Source organism: Lissotriton vulgaris, chromosome 12 (assembly GCF_964263255.1).
Source record: "Lissotriton vulgaris chromosome 12, aLisVul1.2, whole genome shotgun sequence".
Lineage (NCBI taxonomy): Eukaryota > Metazoa > Chordata > Amphibia > Caudata > Salamandridae > Lissotriton > Lissotriton vulgaris.
Genome location: NC_141700.1, coordinates 518,073,699 through 518,098,525, shown reverse-complemented (window position 1 = coordinate 518,098,525; position 24,827 = coordinate 518,073,699). Strand labels below are relative to the sequence as shown.

At 47.7% G+C, this 24,827-nt stretch overlaps 1 protein-coding gene across 2 annotated transcripts in view; it reads left to right on the top strand.

The window, feature by feature from the left end:
• The window catches only part of VAC14 (VAC14 component of PIKFYVE complex), a 1,981,056-nt gene that overhangs the window by 476,415 nt on the left and 1,479,814 nt on the right, over positions 1-24,827 (top strand). For both annotated transcript variants that reach the window (XM_086945294.1, XM_086945293.1), the window contains exon 5: positions 17,793-17,855. In XM_086945294.1, the coding sequence (XP_086801420.1) occupies positions 17,793-17,855 (63 nt within the window). The remainder of the gene's footprint in view (positions 1-17,792; positions 17,856-24,827) is intronic.

Here is a 24,827-nt window from a genome sequence, read left to right as displayed (position 1 = left end):
GGCGTCTATCAGGTTGTTACTGTCCACTATATCGCACAGTGTCCTCTGCGTGACTGTGTAGTGTGCTGAGAGTGGTCGGGACCAGTCCATCTGGGGTCGAAAAGCAGTGTTGAAGTCACCCCCTAGGATGACATGTGTGATACCCATCGTCTGGATTTTCCCCCACAATAGAAGCAGAGCATTAGGATTATCGACATTAGGGCCATAATAGTTGGCAGATCTCACAGCAGCGTTTGACACCTTGTCCCCGTCAATCCTGGTCTCCAGGCTCAAGGAAATTGGCCTAGAGGGTTCTGCCCTTAGTTTACTCTCCTCCTTCCTCCATCATAGGGAGCAGAGAGTTAAAATGGGAGATTTTCTCTCCGATCCTCAACAAGTGCAATGTGGGGTTCCTCAGGGCTCGTCGTTGAGCCCTGTATTATTCAACATCTATGTCACCCCACTTGCTAAGGTGGTACGATCCTTCGGTCTGGATGTGTTATCGTATGCTGATGACACCCAGATCCTGGCATCTATCACCCAACCAGCCATCGACGTTGCCCCCAAATTCAGAGCATGTATGGAAGCAGTCTCCCAATGGATGGTCCGTAATTTTTTTTAACTAAACGGCGAAAAGACTGAGATCATGGTCTTTGGAGGGAGCCAAGATCTCTGGTCAAAAGACTGGTGGCCTCCGTCTTTGGGAGAATGCCCTTGCCCCACCCTTACCGCCAGGAACCTTGGAGTCTTAATTGACCCCGCTCTATCATTTGACTCCCAGGTTAATAGGACAGTGTCAACCTGTTGTGGCATAATTAGAATCCTTAGGAAAATTGCCCCCACCTGTCCTTGGTAGCCCGGAAACAAGCAACAGTTGCCTTAGTTTCATCTAGGCTAGATTATTGCAATGCCCTCTATAGCGGCATTAGCAAAGGTTCCATCCACCGTCTCCAAATGGTACAGAATGCAGCGGCCAGGATGGTTTTAAACCTTCCTAGACTAGCTTCTGTAACCATGGCCAGAAGGGACCTCCACTGGCTTCCGATTCCATCTAGGATTTCTTTCAAACTTCTCTGTCTGGCCCACAGTGCTATACATGGCTCAGGCTCAGAGGGAATCAGGTCTCTTCTGTGTGTGTACATCCCCACGAGAACCCTCCGATCATCATCAAAGAACATGCTTTCGGTGCCCAGATTCGCTAAGGTGAAATGGGGAGGCAGAGCCTTTTCCACTCTGGCTCCAAAACTTTGGAATTCCCTACCCCTGGAGATTTCTAGCCAGTCTTCTTTGGCGGTCTTCAGGAAACACCTTAAGACCTGGCTTTTTTCCCAGGCATATAAGGGGTCGCGCTCCTAGTGGTCTTTGGTCCTGTTATCTGGTAGCCCGGACTTTTCTGTTTGTTTGTCTTGTGCCTTGATGCCCCTTGGGGCTAAGTATGCGCGGTACAAATTGTCATTCATTCATTCATTCAAACAGTACTTCATAAGAGTGCAAACGCCCCCATAACAAACAGAATCTGCCCTCTGCATCCGTGTCCATTCCCCCAGGCATGAAAGCTACTCCACGTTTAATCAAATTGGTAACTCCTCTAGAGTAGTTAGAGTAGGAGGAGAAAGTTAGGCACGTAGCCCATCTGGATGCAAAGTAGGTAGTGTTACTGGGCGCCAGCTGCGTCTCCTGTAGGAGGGCAATGGCTATCCCGTGTCTGTCCAGGTATCCTAATATCTACCTGCGCTTCTTGGGGTCGTTTAGGCCCCGAATATTCCATGAGGTCATCTTAATGGTTTGCAGTGCCCGCGTCTCACCCGTGGACCCCATACCAGTGCCTTTCATATATCACTTGATGAGTGAGTGATGGACCTTCATCCGCTTATACCAAAATGTGTATTATACTAGACTCCGTGTGTGATTTAAGTACTGTCCTTCCCTCGGCATACATTAATGTAATTTGCACAATAAGTCATTCCGCCTCCCACACCGGCATCCCCAACTTGCCGGGCATTAAGTACCCACCCTTCGAAACAAAACTCATCTTAGAACAGGAATTCCCCGCCCAAGAAAAAAGGGGGGGGGGGATCAGGGGTACGCCCTGTAGGGGGAGAGGATCGCTAGGGGCACTCGACCTGCCCAGTCATCTCCCTACTTTCACCCACTGGTACCACAGCTATAAGCCCGGCAGCCGAACGTGGGACGGAGATGAGTGTCCGAGCAGGGCAGTGAGTGCACATTTAAACAAGGTAAGTCATTCTTATACATCACCAATGCATATCAGTTCGTCACATCATAGAGAGGTGGTAAGGTGCTCCGTCAGCGGCTTCTGTCCCAGCATGTGTCAGTCCTGCTGAGATAGCGGAGAGTGCGATCTGGAGCGTTCTCTGGACTCTGCTTCTCTGGAAGATGCCTTTTTATGGCACTTTATGTATTCTTCGACCTGCTGTGGGGTGTTGAAGAAGTGCTGCTTCCGACAGTGTGTGATCTTCAATTTGGCCGGATAAAGCATGGTGTAAGGAATTTCCTGGGTTTGCAACTTCTTTTTTACTCTAGCAAATTTGCGTCTTGCTTCCTGCACCGCTGGTGTAAATTCTGTATAGAAAGCCAGTGTTGTGTTTTCGTACGGTACCTGTTGTTTTTCAAGGGCCAGACGGAGGACCTTGTCTCGGTCTCGATAATTTAAAAAGCGGGCTATGATGGGCCTGGGTGGCGCACCGGGAGGAGGACAGGCGGCTAAGGAACGGTGCGCTCTTTCCACAGTGAGGTGTGCTGAAAAGGAGTCTCTGCTGACGAGATCCGCAACCAGCTTTTCTATGAAGTCCTCCATATGGCCCGTGTTGGTAGATTCTGCAAGACCTAAGATGCGCACGTTATTTCTGCGGGACCGAGCTTCCAAGTCTTCGTTCTTGTCCGCTATTATCTTGAGCAGCTTATCCATCTGCGTGACCTGGCGGCCGCTGGCTGTTGCATTTCCTCCAGATCAGAAATCCTACTCTCCGTCTCTTTCAAGCGAGTGTCATGTTGGCTCAATTTGGCTACCACTGTGTCCATCCTCGTATTGAGCGCGTCTATTTTAGAGTCTATTGACGTAAGGCTTTGTTTCATCCCTAGCAAGAGCGTTTTCCAGTCTTTCTTTGGCGGTGCCTCTGCTACGGGCTCCGAATGGTCTGCAGATTGGGACCTGGTGTTTTTGCGGGAGGAAGTTTTATATTGCCTGGTCTCATTGCGCCCCATATCTGAAAGAGACACGTTAGTGATAGATTCCTTACCTTAGAATATCCCCAGGCGTCAGACTGGATCTGGAAATTTTGCGTAGCAGTACCCATGCGCGTCAGTAGGCGTCGTCCGCGGCTCCGCGTCCGTCGTCGGCGCCGTGATGACGTCGTCAGAATACTTAGACGCCGCCTCCGCGCGCTGACGTCAGTTCTTCTTTTTTCCGCGCCAGCAAGCGCAGATCCGGAAAAAGTTGTACCCTAGTCAATTTTTGACTAACTTTTTGATCTCTTTTCGAAGTCTTTCGACTCCGAAGGTGCCGGTAGGGATGCCCGGGTTCAAGCCCTGCGCCGACTGCAACCGACTGATGTCGGTTACCGACCCCCATCGCCGGTGCCTGCACTGTCTAGTCCCGGACCACCACGACAAGTCCTGCTCCGACTGCCGGGCCCTGACGTCTAAAGCTAGACGGGAGCGGTCCCGTAGGCGACTCGAGCTTCGGCAGTCTGCCCCGCGCCGCTCGAGGTCCCGGTCCGAAAGGAGGTCAAGGGACCGGTCGCGGGGCCGGAGTCCCCTCAGTTCTGGGAGTCGTCATCGGTCTTTGGGCTCGAAGTCCTCAGGTAAGAGGAACAAGAAGTCGAAGAGGCACCATCGCTCTTCTGGCTCCCCCCGACGCTCAAGCGACGCGGCCGGGGGTTCGGGCGACACCGCCTACGCGACTCCGCTAGAGTCGCGGGCGTTGCGGCCTGCTCCATACCCGCCGGTCCCTAGGCAGAACGCGACGTCGGAGGAGATCAAGGCCTTCCTCTCGGCCATGTGGTCGCTCACTCCTCTGTCGGGTTCTGCGGCGCCTTCGGGCCAAGCGGCCCCGACTGGGTCCCCACGCGGGCCAGGTGCTTCGGCCCCAGCGCCGTCGGGTGCTCCGGCGCCGTCCATCCTGTGACCCTCAGTACCAGGCGTGACGAGGGGGATTGGGAGGTGTCTGAGGACCCTCTGGCACGTGAGTGTCAGTCTTCTGCGGACTGGACAGGAGCGCTTGGGGAGGCCAGTGGTCTGGACACTTCGCCCGACACTGGTTTTGTCTCCCCTCCTAGCGTGGCTACGGAGGAGGGGGCGGCTGATGCGGGTGCTGATGAGGGCGGCCAAGGCCTTGGGCCTTAAGCTCCCCGTCGCGGCCGTGAGAACTAACCTCCTCACTGAGGTCCTTAAACCACAGTCAAGCTCGGCCGAGCCTCTGCTGCCATTTAATGAGGCCTTATCTGACGTTCTTCTGGGCACTTGGTCCAAGCCCACTACAGGTCAGCCTGTGGATAGGAACGTGGCCAGGCGCCACCGCCCAGCTCCGGGCGACCCTTGCTTTCTGTCTTCCCACCCCACCCCTGAGAGCCTGGTTATCCAGGCCTCTAATTCCCAGACCGCATTCCCGGAGGCTCCCCCGATCGGGAATCAAAGAGGTATGAACAATACGGGAAGAAAGTATTCTCCTCCCTGAGTTTAGGATTGCGGTCAGTCAACACTGCGTGCCTCTTGGGCCGCTACACCCACTCTCTGTGGAATACGGTCGTGGATGTGCTGCCAGAATGCCCGGTGGAGGTCCGGGCTAAACTCGGCCAAGCCCTTGTGGAGGGTCGAGATGCAGCGCGTTATTCCATCCGGTGTGGGCTGGACACTTCTGACTCACTAGACAGGGCGGTGGCAACGACGGTGGCAATTCGTTGCCACGCCTGGTTGAGGTCCGCCAACTTCTCGGCTGATGTCCAAAACACACTTATGGACATGCCGTTCGATGGCCGTCGCCTCTTTGGCGACAAGGCAGACCATGCGCTTGAGCGCTTTAAGGACTCAGGGCTACGGCCAAGTTCTTGGGCCTCTCGGCCCCGCGACAGCAAACAGCTGCTGTTCGCTCCTTTCGTGGCCAAGGAAGGGGCCCCCCCACCCGTCCAGCCAGCCACGGGCCGCAGACTACCATCCAGCGCGGTGGCGGATGTGGGAACCGCCATGGCGGCGGTCGGGGACAATGGCGAGGCCTTTCCACACCTACCCCTGTAGCATCTGCCTCAAAACCTTCCTAGTCCGAGCTTTCAGGCCCATGTGACACCAGTGGGGGGCAGGGTTCGCCATCTCCACCACCACTGGCGCACTGTCACATCGGACAGGTGGGTGCTGCAAATCGTCCGAAGGAGCTACTCCCTCCCCTTCGAGACGTCCCCTCCAGCCATGCCACCGCAGTACCACCGCATGTCGGGGGATCACTTGAAACTTCTGCAGGAGGAAGTTACGGCCCTCTTGGCCAAGGGGGCCATCGAGCGCGTTCCTGGGCCAGAAGTAGGGTGTGGTTGTTACTCCCACTACTTTCTGGTACCCAAGAAGGGCAAAAGGGACCTACGCCCTATCTTGGACCTACGGAACATCAACGGCTTCCTCCGGAAGGAGAAGTTCAAGATGCTGACATTGGCTCAGGTCTTAGCTGCCCGAGACCCTGGAGACTGGATGGTAGTGTTGGACTTGCAGGACGCTTATTTTCACATCCCCGTCCTGCCGGCCCACCGGCGCTACCTGCGGTTCACGGTAGGCCACGAGCACTTTCAGTTTACTGTGCTCCCCTTTGGCCTTACTATGTTAGCAACAAGGACCCCCTGATAAGGATAAATATCCTGGGACAGGGAAATAATGTATATGAAATAACGCTCCCAGGCATATACTTAATTACACAATAGATTAAACAAACAAACTAGTGCAGTTTAGAAAAAATACATTTTTAATATAATTAAAAAGAGAATGATAAAATTCAGTGCATTAATCAGACTTGATAAAATAACAATAAGGTGATACATATGTATTCACAAGAAATTAAAAAAGATTAGATGGTATCCAGTCGACGCGTTTCGACATTTAAGAATATGCCTTCATCAGGACTTTACCATCAATTTCTGTAAAAGAGATCATAACAGTGTTTTAATATTTTCATTTCCTATCATCAAATGATATAACTGAACTAGTTTCATGTTGTTTACACAATTCTATTGGTAAAAAAGATATTTAAATTTATGATATACCGCCTATTATAAATATCAAACACCTATGCGTAGTAACAGTTCTCTAGAACAAACCCTATTATGTTCGGTGTGTGCAAACAGGGAGGTTCACTACATGACAATTTATTTACATGATTCACACTTATATTTTTCATAGTACATCTTAATGTGATTAAACAAAGGTAAAAACAGTTTTCATAATCACAGATTCAGAGAATTAATATGATGCTTGTTTGTTCTTTTTTCATGATATATTTACTCATTAAGATTACATCAATTTCTTTATGACTTTTGTTCTGAGAAAACCTATCAGCTTGTACACGCAAGAATAGACAAAGGGTAGGAAAAGAGGACAGAAAGAATACTCCTAGTGTGTTCTATATTGACCTTTATTCCAATCAAATAGCTAACATCATGATTTCATGCATTTTACTTTCTTACCTAAAATAGTACTTATGTACAAAAGCAGTACTGTTCTCTTGTAGCATTGATTTTTTTGGAAACCAGAGGGATGACACTTCCCTACTAAAAGAAACATACAATTTAGCTAATAGTAACTATATATTTATTTATGTATTAGAGTGGGCATGACTATGATAACTTACCCCTAGAGAGTTATGGTATATTCCTCATCTGGGGTCTGTTTCTCATTATGACACCGCAACTAATGTACTTTTATACTGTTTAAAACCTAGTAATAAAAAAATAAACATAAATTCGGGCTAGTGTTCTCACTAAGGTTACCTGTATTTTCTACATGTAGGATGCAGCTGTTATTGGCGCTTACCAAGGTTTGTTTGGGCGCTGCCTTCTAGCGATGTCACTCATTCCTCATGATTATTAGATGTTAGACACTTTTTATATGTGTGTATCTGGGCGTCGTGTCTACCCCTCAGACGAATTGCCGATTTAGTATTGCTTATGCTAGTGAAGAGAAAGAACGAGGATTTCAAGAACTATTCAATCTTTGTTCTATTTTACACATTAAATACATTTATTTTTAAGTAGGGGCTCTCATTCGCTGCTTTACAGCTTCACACCTTTTTCTCACTTAAACATTGTTAATTTCAAAGGGGGACTAATTTGAACAGTTTAACTGGGTAAGTAAACGTTTACGTTTATGGCGCGCTCCGTGTTACGTGTTTGTTTACCTGCAGCAAATGCGGCGCTAAAGGTTCCTAATGCCGGTTTCCCCTCGCGGTTCAAGTTCCTAAAGTACGACGATGGCGTTGCACGCGCTATCTTCTCTGTGTGTAGCACGCCCGTTACTCCTACCATGAAAGGAGCAAGGATTTAGCAATGCGTGCAAAATTAATGTAGCCTAAAATAAAGCCAAAACGGCAAACGCGCTAGCTTACCGGGACAAACGAAGGGTGTTGCCGATAGGGGTTACGCTCCCAGCAGGTCAGCTTTACCAGAAAGGCAGCACTGATTAGTTCACTTTAAGGTCTTTTTAAAGAGGGCCGATATTATTGGCCAGCATGAGTGCTGAGTTTTTAAAGGGGAAGGAAGTATTTCCACCTATTAATTTGTTTAGTCTCATCGGTTCGGTTCCTCATTGCGCCTCCTAGTAATATCTAATTTAAAAATAAGTACTCCACAATAGTCATATTTAGGGTGGTATCCTACTAATAATATCTAATTTAAAAATAAGTACTCCACAATAGTCATATTTAGGGTGGTATCCAGAGTATACATATCTATTCATTCATTGTCATCAAATTGCCATCGGAAAAAAAAAAAAAAAAAAAGGGGGAACGCTTTAAATGTAAATGGGACCTTTATTTTTCATATCAGATTGCTAATGGCGCCCTAATCTTATTTGGAGTATATGTTTCTTATTTAATAGGGGATTTTTATCCTAGTCAGTTTGTGGTTCTTAGATTTCTCATATAATTGCATTTTCCCAGGGCAATTCGTTATTAAGACCATGACTAAAGGTCTTAAGAGAGAAAATCCAAAAAACTTCTCGCTTTTTGCGTATTCTCTCTCCTCCCTTAGTGTTGGGTGTATGAATTTTCTCCAAAATACGCCACCGTATATCAGATGGGGCATGCTGAAAGTCTGTAAAGTGTGCAACAAGTGGGGCTGCCAGTTTTTTAGTTTTGATTGCTGACCTGTGTTCGGTTAGCCGTGTTTTAATTGCTCTCGAGGTTTCGCCCACATATCCTAAATTACAAGGGCATGTGAGCAAATAGACTACATTGCTTGTGTTACATGTCCACAGTTCATTAGCTGTGATATTATATCCGTTCAGTTGAAATGTCTGCCCTGGTATTATACCATCACAAGAGTGGCAGGAGCCACATCTTGAGGTACCTTTTACTGCGTTCGAACCTTGTATGGATTTCTGCACGAATGGTTGTCTTTCAGAGGTACCAGTATATCTGGATCTGACCACAAGATCTTTAAGATTACTATTTCTCCGGTGTGCATACATCGGTTTCTTCAGCTTAGGTTTGGATGATTCTATATTTAGAAGGTGCCAGTTGGCATTCACTACCTGCCTAACCGTTGCGTTTAATGTTGAATGTCGTGTGACACACACTAATTTTGGTTCCTGGACCTCCTTTTTAGAACCTAAGAGTGCATCCCGATCATAATATCGGGCCCTCTTGTAGGCATCACGTACTAAGCGATGTGGGTATCCTCTATCGAGGAATTTCTGCTTCATCTTTTCTGATTGTATGTCATAATCTTTGATATTCGTGCAGTTCCGTCTCACCCTCAGGAACTGGGAAAAAGGAATCCCATCTTTTTGGGTCCTGGGGTGATAACTCGAAAAATGAAGTAAGGTATTTCTTGATGTAGGCTTGGAATATAAGTCCACTTCTAGTTTGTTATTTGCGTTCCTGATATATATATCTAAGAATTCCACTTTCGTAGTATTAATGTGGGCAGTGAAATGAAGATTCTCATCTGCAAGGTTGATCCACGCTAGGAATTCTCCCAGAGCCTGTTCCCCACTGGTCCAGATGAAGAAAATATCATCAATAAACCTGTACCAGTGGGAAACAAACTCATAGAAGGGGGCCATCTCATTGTATATATTTCGAGCCTCAAACAGAGCCATATATATATTTGCTATAGACGGAGCCATGGCCGCCCCCATGCTCACGCCTTTTATCTGTTGATATAAATGGTCTCCGAACTGGAAAACATTTTCCTGTAATACTATTGAAAGGCACTCATAGACAAACTGTTTATTGCAGGGTATCTTATGCAAATCTATAAACCACATTGTGGCATCCAAAGCTCCTTTCTGTGGGATGTTGCTATATAGTGCTTCCACATCAAGTGTCACTAATAGATCGTTATTTTCATTACATTTAAGGTTTTCCACCTTTGCAATAATTTCTCCGGTGTCCTTGATATAAGATGGAGATAGTGAAATGTAGGGTCTCAATATATTATCCACATATTTTGAAAGGGCTTCCGTCGGAGTGCCGATGGTTGAGACTATAGGTCGGTAAGGTGGATCCTGTTGATTTTTGTGCATTTTTGGGAGACCATAAATGCATGCTATTTTGCCTTGCGATTTGTTCAGGAACTCATGTTCTTTTCTAGTTATAATGTTCCTATCTAGTGCTCTCTTTGTTAACTGCTGAATCTTTTTAACTACCTTATCTACTGGATTATTAGTGACTTCTTTATAGAACATAGTGTCATTTAGCATATTTAACATATTTGTTTCATATACATTGGAGTCAATGAGGACGATGCCGCCTCCCTTATCACTGCTCTTTATTATCAGTGATTTATCATTCTTCAAGTTCAACAATGAATTATGCTCCTCTTTGGAGATATTATATTTTGGCTTGGGAACATATCTAAAGGCTTGATCTAATTTTGCTAAGACAACTTTTTCAAACATTGCCACCTCCGGGCCAAGTTGGTCCAGTGTTGGTGTAAATGTTGATGGGAGCGCCACAATATTATTAGTGTTGTTGTCCTGATCTATTTCTATTTTGTCCATGAAGAATTTTTGTAATCTTATTTTTCTGAAAAAAGAGTGTATGTCTTGGAACAGTTCAAATAGGTTTACATTGGCATGTGGGACAAAAGTTAAGCCCTTTGAAAGCAAGGATATATCTGAGGCTTCTAGGTTATGCTTAGAAAGATTAAAGATAGGGATCACATCCACTGCCTTTGGTATTGCCTGTTGCGTGTTTCCAGGTAGTGCTGGGGTTGAGCTTCCATGGGGTGTTGATATGTTTGATGTTGTCCCCGGGATGATGGCTGAAAGCGAACTCTCTGCCGTCCCCGTTTCGCTCCGCGGTACCCTAAAAAAGGTTGGCGCATATTTTTGCGGCCATTTTGAGGATTGTAATGACCATCCTCCTGGTAATTCTGTTCATTATCGGATTCAGGGTCCGAGGAGTCAGAGAAATTATTTATTCTCTGTTGATTGTAACTACCTTCCCCTTGTTGATTATCAGGTTTATAGAAGTTTTCTCCTAAATAGGGATATGCACGCTCTAAGGTATAGAATCTCTTATCCTTAGTGAATTTTTCTTGCTTTCTCTTAGTGAGATATTCAGCGAAGGACATGATGTCTTTGTTTAGAGATTCTAGTTGCTTCTCAGCATCTTGTATTACTGTGGATGTTTTAATTTTGTTTTCTAGTTCTTCTATTTCTTTTTTTATCTCTGATGCCAACTCTTTAGAGGTGGAGATAATAAGTATCATCAGATCCCTGGAGCACCTACTAGCTATCATACTCCACTTGTGCAAAAAGGTTTTGATGTCTACAAATAACCCCGGGATATTCCTAACCCGTAGTCCCAGTGGGATGATAGCAGCTTTCAAGTAATTTAACATAAACTCGCCGTGAGCCTCAATCCTTATTAGTTTCTTTTTCAAATTTGATAGTTTAACTAAATCGCTATTACTTTGTGGTTTGGACATAAAATTTGAACCAGATGGTACAGTAGTCCCAACCAAGGTGGCGAAATCCTCGTCAGAAAAACCAAAAGTTTCCATGTGGGCCATTTGGAATCTAGGGCGGGTAATAGGATCAGTAGAGAAAGTACAGTTAGGAGTGATAGAAGAAAAAACTAATGCAAAGGTGTAGAAAAGCGGTAAATTAATACACAAATAACAAGACAGTCCCACACGGAAAACCGTGGGTAATACTATGTTAGCAACAAGGACCCCCTGATAAGGATAAATATCCTGGGACAGGGAAATAATGTATATGAAATAACGCTCCCAGGCATATACTTAATTACACAATAGATTAAACAAACAAACTAGTGCAGTTTAGAAAAAATACATTTTTAATATAATTAAAAAGAGAATGATAAAATTCAGTGCATTAATCAGACTTGATAAAATAACAATAAGGTGATACATATGTATTCACAAGAAATTAAAAAAGATTAGATGGTATCCAGTCGACGCGTTTCGACATTTAAGAATATGCCTTCATCAGGACTTTACCATCAATTTCTGTAAAAGAGATCATAACAGTGTTTTAATATTTTCATTTCCTATCATCAAATGATATAACTGAACTAGTTTCATGTTGTTTACACAATTCTATTGGTAAAAAAGATATTTAAATTTATGATATACCGCCTATTATAAATATCAAACACCTATGCGTAGTAACAGTTCCCTTTGGCCTTACCAGCGCCCCACGGGTGTTCACGAAAGTGATGGCGGTGGTCGCAGCTCATCTGCGCAGGTTAGGGGTTTCAGTCTTCCCCTACCTCGACGACTGGTTGTTAAAGGCGGGCTCGCCCCAGACAGTCAGCCACCTCCAGACAACTGCGGACCTCCTGCACCAGCTGGGGTTTTCCATCAACGTGGCGAAGTCACACCTGTGCTCCTCTCAGAAGCTCCTCTTCATCGGAGCGGTCCTCGACTCGGCGCGGTTTCGGGTTTATCCTCCCGAACAGCGGGTCCGGGATATTCAGGCTCTGATTCCACTCTTTCAGCCTTTATCCCGGGTCTCAGTCAGGTTGACGCTGCGGCTTCTGGGGCTGATGGCCTCCTGCATCCTTCTGGTGCATCACGCCAGGTGGCGGATGCGGGCTCTGCAGTGGGACCTGAAGTTTCACTGGGCCCTGCATCAGGGCAACCTGTCCGACCATGTCATGATCTCAGAGGGCACTGCGAGACAACTGCAGTGGTGGCTCACGGACCGCGATTGGGTCAGCGGCAGATCCCTCTCCCTTCCCGAGCCGGAGCACTTAGTTGTGACGGACGCGTCCCTCCAGGGCTGGGGAGGCCACGTGGGAGAGGCGGAGATCAGAGGCCTCTGCTCTCCTGCGGAGTCCAAGCTCCATATCAACCTTCTGGAGCTGCAGGCGATTTGTCTAGCACTGAAGGCATTCCTCCCCTCTGTCTGGGGGAGTGTAGTGCAGGTGTTCACGGACAACACCACTGCCATGTGGTACTGCAACAAACAGGGCGGGGTGGGGTCGTGGACCCTCTGCCAGGAGGCTCTGCGCCTCTGGCAGTGGCTGGCACATCAGGGCGTGTCCCTGGTGGTCCAACACCTGGCAGGTTCTCTGAACGCAAGGGCGGACGAGCTCAGCCGAAGGTGCATGATGGATCACGAATGGCGTCTGAACTTGGACGTGGCGCAAGGCCTCTTTCTGCAGTGGGGAGAGCCTTGGTTAGATCTATTCACCACCGAAGAGAACGCGCAATGTCATCAGTTCTGCGCGTTGGAATTTCCAAGGCGGCACTCGCTCAGGGTCGCTTTTCGTCGCGAGTGAAGTTGCGGTCTGTTGTACGCCTTTTCGCCTATACCACTTCTGCCCAGAGTGCTGAAGAAAATCAAGCGGGACCGGGCCCAAGTCATCCTTGTGGCTCCGGACTGGGCGCGAAGGTACTGGTATCCCGAGCTACTCAGCATGTCTGTCGATCCCCCGATTCGTCTGCCTCTTCAGGAGGACCTTCTGTTGCAGCAGCAGGGGACGGTCCTCCACCCGAACCTGTCCAGTCTCCACCTCCATGCTTGGAGATTGAGCGGCGACAGTTGAGGCCATTTAACTTGCCTCCTGAAGTCTGTAATGTCATTCTGGCAGCCAGGCGTCCCTCCACAAAGTCGGTATACGCCTGCAGGTGGAACAGATTTGTGGCATGGTGCACAGCAAAGGCTGTGGATCCTCTCAATGCCCCTCTTTCTGAGGTTCTCCTCTTCCTTCTTTCTCTTGCCCAGCAGGGCTCTGCTCTGGGCACTATCAAGGGCTACCTTTCTGCCCTTTCAGCCTTCTTAAGGCTACCTGATCAGCCTTCTTTGTTTAAGTCCCCCATTGTAAACAGATTCTTAAAGGGCATCACTCATATGTTCCCTCCTGTTCCTTTCGTGATGGCCCAGTGGGACTTGAACCCGGTTCTAACTTACTTGATGTGCGCTCCCTTTGAGCCGCTTCGTAACTGTCCTCTACGTCTTCTTACACTTAAGACTGCTTTCCTGGTTGCCATCACCTCTGCCAGGAGAGTGAGTGAGCTCCAGGCTCTTTCCTCTAAACCTCCTTTCCTTTCTGTCCATAGGGACAAGGTTGTGTTGCGTACAAAACCCTCTTTCCTGCCCAAGGTAGTCACAGCCTTTCACATCGGGCAGTCCATCACCTTGCCCACCTTCTTTCCGCCTCCGCATCCCTTGAAAGAGGAAGAGAGGCTCCACCGTCTGGACCCAAAACGTGCGCTCTCTTACTTTCTGGATCGCACACGCCAGTTCCGGGTGGATGACCAACTCTTTGTTGGTTACGTGGGCGCTAAGAAAGGACGGGCGGTGCACAAGCGGACCATCTCTCGGTGGATCGTGTTGTGCATTCAAGCGTGTTACTCCTTGAACCTCCTGTTGGGCTGAGGGCCCACTCCACTCGGGCCACGGCGACTACTACTGCCCTGGGCCGAGGAGTCCCCTTGCAGGACATTTGTCAGGCATTTACGTGGGCCTCTTGAGGAGGTCGGCGTGGTCAGGCAATTAGGTTAATTGGTGTCGCCGGGTGAGTGTCTATGAGAAATAAGTTCCACCGCCGTGAAGTATGTGAGAGGGGAGCAGGGAGCTCCACATGTCCTCAGGACGATCTTCCTCAAACCACTGGTGGGCCTCGCAGCGCTCAGAGGGTCAGAGGCGGCAGGCAGTAGTGTCTCCCTTCAATGGAAATGATTGGGCGCTTACGCCAGAAGGGCAGGTCTGGTGGATTTATGGGCCAGTGAGCTCGTGCAGGGACCAGACACTGTGCGGCGTGCTTGTAGTGCTTGTACTTCAGCCTCGGCAGGGCACTCGCTTGTGGTCAGCTTGGCCCGTTGTGCAGCCCGGGGGGAGGGACCATCAAAATGGCCGGCTAGTGAAGATGGCGGCGTCTGGTTGCTCGTTCCTCTCTCCCGGTGTACCTGTAATGGCTTTAATATGGCCCTGGCTCCTCCAGCGCGGCTCTGATAGCAGGCAGCACAGCGTCTCCAAAGGATGGCAGCCAGTATGCGCCGCCTTGACCACCAATTCCCCAGCACCCTCAATGCGGGAACCGGGTGATGTGCAGCGGTCACAGCCGGCGGGCTTCAGAGCACCACCCACGTCACAGAGACCGCGCCGCGGGTACAGGCATTTCGGCATGGCACAAGTCTCTTGTGTCCCAGGAAGGGCGTCTCTTCGTTGGGGAGGGGAAGGGGAGGGTGCCCCCACGTCCGTGTCACACACTGTGCTCGTGGTACTTTCAGCGCTATACTTGGTTTAGGCACCAGACGGGGCCCAACCACATATCCCACTCGCTGTCGTGGCTGTCTCCTTATGGGCAGATCAGCCCGCAATCCCTCAGTGGTGGTGCGCCGAGCTACGGTCTCCCCAGAATCCCAGGCCTTTGGTCCCCGGCCTCTATTGTTGGCAGCGGCCGAGTGGCAGGCTGTGTGCAAGTCGGCGCCAGTGCGCGGTCGGTTAGCACCGCGGCCGCTTACAAGTTGGGGCTGTTCCTTCCCTCGTTCCTCCATAATGATTACCAGGCACTCACCGCAAGCTGTGCGGTTAAACAGGGCAGTTCTCCGCCGATGTTGGTCCGTGGTCCGGCCGCCACATTCCGGCAGGCCTTCAGTCCTCGGCCTAGCGTAGAGACAGCATCCGGGCAGCGGGTTCAGGGAGGACGGATCTCAAGTCGCAATCAGGGTTCGGCGCTTTCAAGTCAGTCTCCACAACGGGCAATTTGGCATGCGTAGTATCGACGGATTCCTCACAACCTCACTGTTCCATCAGTGAAGAGGTTGGCAGGGAAATATGGATGGTATGAAGGATAGTAAACTGCTCGGACGGGCTGGAGCCTCACACAAGCGCGGCCACCTTGGTCCAGCGCCACCTAGCCCCCCCCCCCCCCCCCCCCCGCCCCCTCTGTTCAATACATACTTAAACTAGTAACTATAAAACGAAAGAACTTTAAAATGTTATTCTAAAGCTCCCTTAAGGACGGACCCCCGACTGCTTATTAAGGTAAAGACAGAAAGTCCATGTTAAAAATTAAAACAGATGATTTTATTTAAAAGTTTAAAGTTCTTATTTAAACTTCTATTTAAGCATGTAAACTAATATGTAAGCATCATGTCCAGGCGTCTGCAAAAACTTACAACGTTTACAAAAGGCTGGTATTTTTATCGGGTAAACGTGGCAACCCTAGCACATTGCAGCAGGCCGCACAACCATGGAAGGCCACATAATTGCACGGACAGAGCCAGAGACCTTTTAAGGCAAGGGCAAAGTGGCTCTTCCAAGGGCCCCAGCCTTTCAGGGGTGCCCTTGATAGAGCCAACTTTATTTTGCAGAGTCTTGCTCTGATGGCCGTGAATAATTCTTAAGCAGATGTTTTTAAATCAAATTTCATTGTAACATATTTTTTATGTGGGTGATCTGTGAGAGTCTTGTTACGGACAGTTTGCAAAGAAATGTTGTGTTTATTTCATGAAATATCCATAAAAAAGTTTCTTTTAAAATTAAAACAGAACCTCACATATAAGGAATGGGAAAGTGGCACAAAGATTGTTTTATGGAGTAATATTAGTGAGCTGCAGCTGTGTTACAATATTGAAAAAACATGTTCCTATCCTTGAATATTGGATGTAACTACATTTAGAATTTGGACGAGTGTGCCTGTGCACTGTAAGTGATCTGGCCAAGAGTGCATGAAATAGCTGTCAATAGTTCATAAATGCAAAGCTGTTTCGAATAGGGGTGCCCCCAAAATACGTTTGGCCCAGGGCCCCCAAAATCCTATTTATCCTATATATTGCATAGAAATGCAACTATCTACTAGTGAAACAGGCCGATTGGAAATAGCCATATAGGGGGTGTAATAAGTCAGTTGATGTTGAGGAGATCCAAAATAGAGCCGTGGTAAATAATGGACAAACATCTGAGATACACTAAGCAAGCCCGCTTAGGATCCTGGGTGATGTCGGAGACATGGAAGGTACAAAGGTGCCCTGCTACATGCTGAGTTTGTCTATCATATTGTGGGTGGGTAAGGAGGTGAGTGCAAATATGAGTCGGTTGGATGAATGGAAGCATTCGTGCAGTGCTTCTTAACCATTTGACGACCGCGGACAACCACTGAATTCATTTTATAATCTGGGAACCTCCACTCAGTCCTTGTTGGAATTCAGGGACACCACCGAGTCATTATTGGAATCTGGGGACCCCAGCCTAACCACTTTCGATTATTGGAATCTTGGAACAATGCACAGAGATGTAAGATTCAAATTCTGAGGGTGTGGGAGGCTGTCTCTGCACCCCCCCCACCCCCCCCCCCCCCCATCTACCTACTTTGATTGTGGTGTGTGCCTGTGGACTCCTGAAAAATGACGTGATTTACCAATGAAACATTGCTGCAAAGTTATACTGGTGGCAAGTTTTTGCCGTAAATGGTTGTAAACTGCAAACAACTTTAATAATAAGTTAAGTAAAGATTCGAGTACAAATACACAAAATATAAAATATATTTACCTCACGTGAAAAATAACACTTTAATGATAAAGTTGGAAATGCTCCAAATTTAATTGAGGCCACCATCATCCATGCTGTACTCTGTTTGACGCACCTGCACTGCTCTAATGAGTTAATCTGAAGACACCTACTTAAAGATTTGGTTTCCAATTTCCAGTTCCTTCACATTTACAGAACGTTTTAAACTTTTCAATTTTACCTTTGATTTCTTTATTTTTATACACTTTATTCATTTGTTGATATTATTTGATTTTTAAGGAGGCAGAGACGCTGTGAGCAGGCATCGAACCTCAGGTTAAAGACCACTGCATTCGAGCAGGGATGAGTGACACGGAACAGACAACTTTTGGCTTATAGATTTCAAGTTATACGTCAGACTTATCGGCATATCTAGTTTTTTTCTGTATAGGTTATCTTTGTAGGTTTGCGCCACCCTAGAAATGTTGTTGCAACAAGTATCTTGTTCTTGGAAGGTCCTTCCGGCAAACTGTGATGCAGTATCTATCAAACTGTGGTTGTTCAAAGGTGGGAATGCAGCAGGTGTGGCGTACATACTGAATAGGTATGTGCATGCATATTTTTTGTGATTTGCTCTACCATGTAGGTAAGTTGTGTTTTTTTCATTTCAGCTTGCTGCTGATCCAGACCCTAACGTGAAGAGTGGTTCAGAACTTCTGGATAGGCTTTTAAAGGTGGGTCCCATTATCTGAAGATAAACACCAACTCTGTGACAGTCTGCTGTCTTGTTCTATCCATAATGAGCATGTGCCAAGTGTACTTGAGGTTGTTTGAAAAAAAGAAAGGGTTCTCCGTTTCAATGGTCCCCGATCCACAAAGGTATTTGCCCATCATTGTGGAACTTGGACACTCAAATACCTCCATTTATGAGAATAACGTCCCATTTTCTACTCACACCTTACGGCATCTCAATAGTAAATTTTATTTTCTCGCGTGATATGAAGTCACCATATTTGTTTTTCACAAGTACAAATTCACATTTTGTATTTATAAAACTTGAATTTCATTTACACTAGTAAAATAATTTACTTAAACCCGACATTACACAGCATGGAATAATATTTTAAATCTGCAAGTTGCCACCCAGAGATGGGGTGTGGGCGTTCTGTGGCAGGGACACCTCCCTAAGTAAGTGAACATCAAAAACTCACAAGTTTTTTTATATATTCAAACATCTTTTACTTGCGCAATTCCACCATGGATATAGTGTGAGTTTTTTCGTATGAATGAATGGAGTAAATCAGCATTTAGAGTGGGAATGAGGGGAGAGCACCACCAACATTTTGTGGATGTGGGAGAAACAGCCTCTCTAGGGGAATATATATTTCACAGGAGGCGAACACAAATTCAAAAACGGCAATGCCACCAGAATGCCAGGTTTCCATATGCCTGTTACCTTAGTCCATGCAAAATTGAGTTCAAATTTGAGTAACTAGGAGTTCACGAAACAGTTTCATCACTACTCCTGGGAAGTTGCAGCTGTAGGAGCTTCCCAGAGGCACTTCTTAAAATTTCCTGTAAATTCCAAAATAAGTAGAACGTTTGCTGCGAAACTTGGTTTAGGTTTCCAGGAGTAATTATCTGGAAATTATGCCAAGGGGGGTATTCTTATCAGTGCTTAATTTGAGTGCGTGGTTACCGGTGGGGCCACCAACACTCATTTTTGGGGACCAGCACTTAGTTTTACGCATCAGACATTTACCTAGAGCAAGAGAGGGGAAAACACAAAGTAGAAAGAGTGTAAAACCATCACTAAGGGAGAAAACAGGAGCCTGCAAGAGTGGCATAAAGGGGTAAGGGGTGTCTGGGATTGGATTCAAGACTCCACAGAGCACTGGCATTAATGGCCCCGGCCGCAGACTTCTGAGCGGAGCTTTGGGAACCTGCACTTATTTTTTTCTTTCTATTTTAAATTAATCTCTAACCTATTTACATATGCTTGTTGGTGAAGGATTCATGTTTGGGAGCCGCGGGTTTACTGCCGCAACAATGTTAGCACCGGCTATTACCTCCGTAGGCTCTTTTCAGAGCTGGCTATTAAAAATTGTGTTTTGGGTTTCTGCACATTCTGGTTCTAATGTCGGGGCAATAACTTAAAGGCATTGCCAGTTTATGCTTATCAAGAAATGCTTGTTCTTTGCAAACCCTTAAAGAGGGTCAGACCACATTAACCCTCTGACTTCAGAAGTGCAGCTTGAACTCACCAGACACAATGGGCCACACTAGGGTTCATGCTGTCGAAATGAAAGATTGCCCAACTATGGGGGGCAACTCACACACCCACACTAGAAGCCTGGGAAAGAAACCTTGATTGGTGCATGTTTACAGAAAAGACCGAATTCTTAGCAAGGGGATACCCTAAAAAGTGGTCCCGCATATGGGGCCCGTGGAATACTTACAGAGGAGGGATCTATGCACCACCTCGATGTAATGAACAAGATGGCCTGTCCTCCCCGTAACGTTCCTCTCTCATGTAATGATTGTATACCCTTCCCTCCATACGTACTGTAATGTAGAAGTTGTCTGATCCTCTGTATTGACTTAACTAAACCAATGTCTGTTTAATAAAAAGATTTATACAAAAAAAAAAGAAGTGCAGCTATAGAAGGGCTGGGAGTTCTCTTTCACTTTGAAAGAAAGTACTGGGGACTCCCTCAATAGAGCTGTCTGCAGCTATGAAGTAATTTTTAGGTCGAGCTAATTATAGCTTTGAACTATTGGAGTTAAAACAAACTCTCTGACCAAGAGGATTACAAGCCAGATTCCTCCCAATGCATGTTGTCCACTGAACCGTGACGCTTCGCCAGGCGCGCGCTTGGCCTCACTCACACCCCATGCTGGTTCCCTCCCACTCGCTCGCTCCCCTGCTCCCCCGCCTCCCACCCCCATCCGCCTCGCACACCACATCAAAGGCTGCTGCTCCCCCGCCCACCCACCCACCCCCCCACAGCAATGCCGAGAGCTTGTTGCTTTTCTTGCCATAACAGACAACAGTCAGTATTTTGTTCCCTTTGTCATGCACTCTATTCTGCCACCTTTCCTTATATTTTAGCCTCCCCCTGCCTCTTCCTATACCCTGTACTCTATCCTGCCACCTATCCTATTGTTATTCCCTGCTCTGACTTTTACTCTGCCACGAACTCTCTCCTGCCACTTACACATATGCGCACGCTTTACCTTCGCTTCCGCCATACTCTCCGTGCCAATACCTCTGCCCCTCACTCTCCCTTAACACTTATTCTCATGCTGCACACTGCTGATTATTCATACTGCTGCAATCTGCACACTGCTGCACGCCTCACACTGCTGCCCGCCTCACACTGCTGCACACTGCTGCATTACTCACACTGCTGCACACTGCTGCACGCCACACACTGCTGCATGCCACACACTGCTGCATTACTCACACTGCTGCATTACTCACACTGCTGCATGCTGCACACTGCTGCATTACTCACACTGCTGCATGCTGCACACTGCTGCACGCCACACACTGCTGCACGCCTCACAACACCACCACATCACTCAGGGACACCACCATTTCACTCTGGGACACCACCACATCACTCAGGTGCACCACCACATCACTCGGGGGCATCACTCAGGGGCACCACCTCATCACTCAGGGACACCACCACATCACTCACCGACACCACCACATCACTCACAGACACCACCACATCACTCAGGGACACCACCACATCACTCAGGTGCACCACCACATCACTCAGGGGCACCACCACATCACTCTGGAGCATCACTCAGGGGCACCATCTCATCACTCAGGGACACCACCACATCACTCACAGACACCACCACATCACTCACAGACACCACCACATCACTCACAGACACCACCACATCACTCACTGACACCACCACATCACTCACTGACACCACCACATGACTCACTGACACCACCACATCACTCAGGGACACCGCCACATCACTCAGGGCCAGCGCCACATCACTCAGGGGCACCACCACATCACTCAGGGGCATCACTCAGGGGCACCACCTCATCACTCAGGGGCACCACCTCATCACTCAGGGACACCACCAAATCACTCACAGACACCACCACATCACTCAGGGACACCACCACATCACTCAGGGACACCACCACATCACTCAGGGACACCACCACATCACTCAGGGACACCACCACATCACTCAGGGACTCCACCACATCACTCAGGGACCCCACCACATCACTCAGGGACCCCACCACATCACTCAGGGACACCACCACATCACTCAGGGACACCACCACATCACTCTGGGACACCACCACATCACTCTGGGACACCACCACATCACTCAGCCCAACCACATCATCACTCAGCACCACAACAGCACTATCCTTGCTTGCTACCAACAAGCATTGCCATAGCCAATAGGACTCGCATTAGGAAAGTGTAAGCTATTTGATTTGTGAATAACAATGCTATTAACCCCTTCGCTGCTCATGACGAGCTCAGCTCGTCATGCAGTACACTGGTCGTGTGCTCATGACGAGCTGAGCTCGTCATGAACCATGGGATTTAACAATTTCCAGCACAGGACATGAATCAGCTCAGCAGTCATGTGGTTAATTTATATATTTTCAAAGCCAACACATATTAAAAAAAATTGTCATTTACAATACCAATAGCTCACACTTTCCTAATGCGAGACCTATTGCATTGCAAATGCTTGTTTTAGTGTAGGAAGAGTGCATTGTTCTTTCCAGTAGTCAGATCCCTCGCCTACTCTGGGGTTTCTTTGGTGGATGTCACTAACAGGAACGTTAGAAATAAGCAATGATTTACACCAGTCACCAGAATATGGGTGTACATGGCTATGAAACAAGGCGTTACACTACAATGGACTGTTTTCTTTTCGCCCTGAAGAAATCACTGGTTAATTCCCTTTTGTGACAAAACATGTGTTGGCTTTGTGGCTAAGAACGAAACAACTGAACAGCAAGCTGAATGAATAAAAAGATAATTGTGATATTTGGAACTTATCTGAATGGACTTTATGCATTGTATATAAGCGTGTGCTAGAGGCTAAGATTGTGCTGCATTAGTGAGCTTGGATCACATATTAGGGAGTGGGGTGAATCTCCCTACCTTTTGAGCTCCGCACACGTATTGTACGATAAATACTGTGTGCACTTCTTTTGAGCACCGTTTCCCTTCTACTGATCACCCATGAGAAAGTACCCCACTATCCTGTCCAAGAGGGCTCTCATCACATCAACAGAAGAAATTACCCATGAGGTCGGCATTGGGATGGGAAAGACTACGATTGTTGCTATTCGATCTCCACTTCCCAGTTCATTTCACACACCTCCTGTCCTTACAAGTGCGGCTTTGTTCATGAGAGGCATTGTGAGTGGAAGCATGTTTGTGTTGGTGTCCCTGCTCGGAGCCTGATGCTGTTTAGCTTTTTTCTTCTCCTAAGAACATATGGCCATGGACTGCCGGAGGACCCCCACCCTTTCGTTAACCAACATAACATTATTAACAGGCCATGAGAGGGCTTTCTTTGGAAGGCGGGTGATCTTTCGACCCCCCGGCCATATTTATTAAAATATACAAAATAAATCAAAATTGAAATAAATAATATTACAATTACGCAGAAAATGTTACAATTGATATATACAGTTATTCAGATGGCTAACCTTAACATATTTCTAGTACAAGGTATTTCCTATCCGAAACGGACATATCAATTCACATTATACATTTGTTACTTTTCTGCATACCTGTTTGGGCCTACGCAAGGTCAATAACTGGTGTCAGATCCTTATCACTAAACCACACCCCCCTGAAGGAGTGCGCATGCGTAGGAGGGCCCGTTTACCGTCGGGGCATGTCCCCTCCCCGGTTATCCCTGTACGCCCTATTTAACCACGCCCCCCCGTAGAGGTGCGCCTGCGCAGGAGGGCCCGTTTACCGTGGGGGCACATCCCCTCCCCGGTAACCCCCGTACGCGCTATTTTAACCACGCCCTCCCGTACGTAGAGGTGCGCGTGCGCAGGAGGGCCCTTTTACCGTGGGGGCACATCCCCTCCCCGGTTACCCCTGTACGCCCTATTAAAGCACGCCCTTCTGTTGAAGTGCGCATGCGCAGAAGGCCCGCTTACTGTGAGGGTACTTTGGTCCCCCAGTTACCCCGTACGCTCCATTAACTCCATTAAAAGGGGCCCTTGCATCTCTGCACCGTTTACTGGCGTCATTGTGCACATGCGGGGTGGCCAAAGAGCCTAGAGAAAGCATGACTGTCTCCCTCGCACCCATGTACCCAAAAGGCTATACCTGCCCCTGGAGTTCTATGAGAGACCACTTTTCTCTCCCTTTGGGCGACTCCATTTGAGAATGGTGCCACCCCCTAAGGACCTTAAATTAACTGCTCACCAATCATGACCTTACCGCCACAGGCCAGCGTAGTTGACCGACTATATGGCCCCCCCTACCCTCCTACACTGAAAGGTCATGCCCTAACCTTAAATCCTCACACCTAGCCCTCATATGTTTAGTCCAACTATCGGGCCCTACCAACTCGTTGCAAGATCATATCTCCCCTATACTCCTTTTCGTGGGCAAGAAATTCTCTGCAATGGTTTCAACCCCAGACCCGTCCTTCAAGAAGCACGACTCCCGCCAGATGAACCCTGGGCTACGTTCTACAATTAGCAAGCCTCACTACTGTTGTTACGAGGTATTTGCTTCCATGGGCTCAATATGGCCTCACAAACTCTCTTCCTAACTTGGGGAGATCTGAAATGTCTGCGCCAGGGAAATTAGACCTGCCGCCATAGTCCCCCAGATGGGCTTAATTGAATGGGATTACGCTGCACCCGATAATACATGGCGCTTCTGACGCTGCCACCCACTGTCAATGCACCTGAAAAGGCTACCTGGCATTGTATGTCTACCCCCTTACTATGGGAATCACCAAACGCGCTGCGTCTACTAAATTGGCAACTGGGAGCTCGGGACGCCATAAAAGGCAGAGTCCAGTTTCCCGACAAGCGGAGCTGAGATGTTGCACAGGCATATTACTCCTGAGTTTGGCCAGGCTGGCCAGGGACACCCCTGTGTACTGCCACATCACTATCGTTGTCCCTGTCAATTGTTAACCTATGAATATACTATGACGATCACGGTGGCCCTGCAAGCACAGGCTCCGTTACTTGTAGAAATACAGTTTCCTGATAAGGAACATACTACCATCTTATGTGAAGCAACATCCCGCCACATTACTGCGGCCAGCCAAATATCGGGTTACCACACCAATAAACAATCAACCCAGTGTTGGCACCTCCTGAGTCCTTGATCGATCGCCCATCACACTTGGCGTTGTTGCTTGCCATTCCTGTTCCTGACGTACGCGTCCCTTTGGCTGTCCACCTGTTGCCGTTGTTGCGGTGCGGAGCACTTCCCCTTTGTCCGCCATGGACCCGGCCATACATAAATGGAAAAGACAAACACAAACGATTAGTGTTTCTGGTTTCCTGACGAAAGCTGCAGCACACATGCCCGTATTACATTGCCGTCACCTGCTAAGCCTTGCTAAGATTAGCACCAGACGCAGGGACACCCCTCCCATAAAGCCTGCAACTGCAAGTGTTTAGCATATTATCAATCTGTGACACA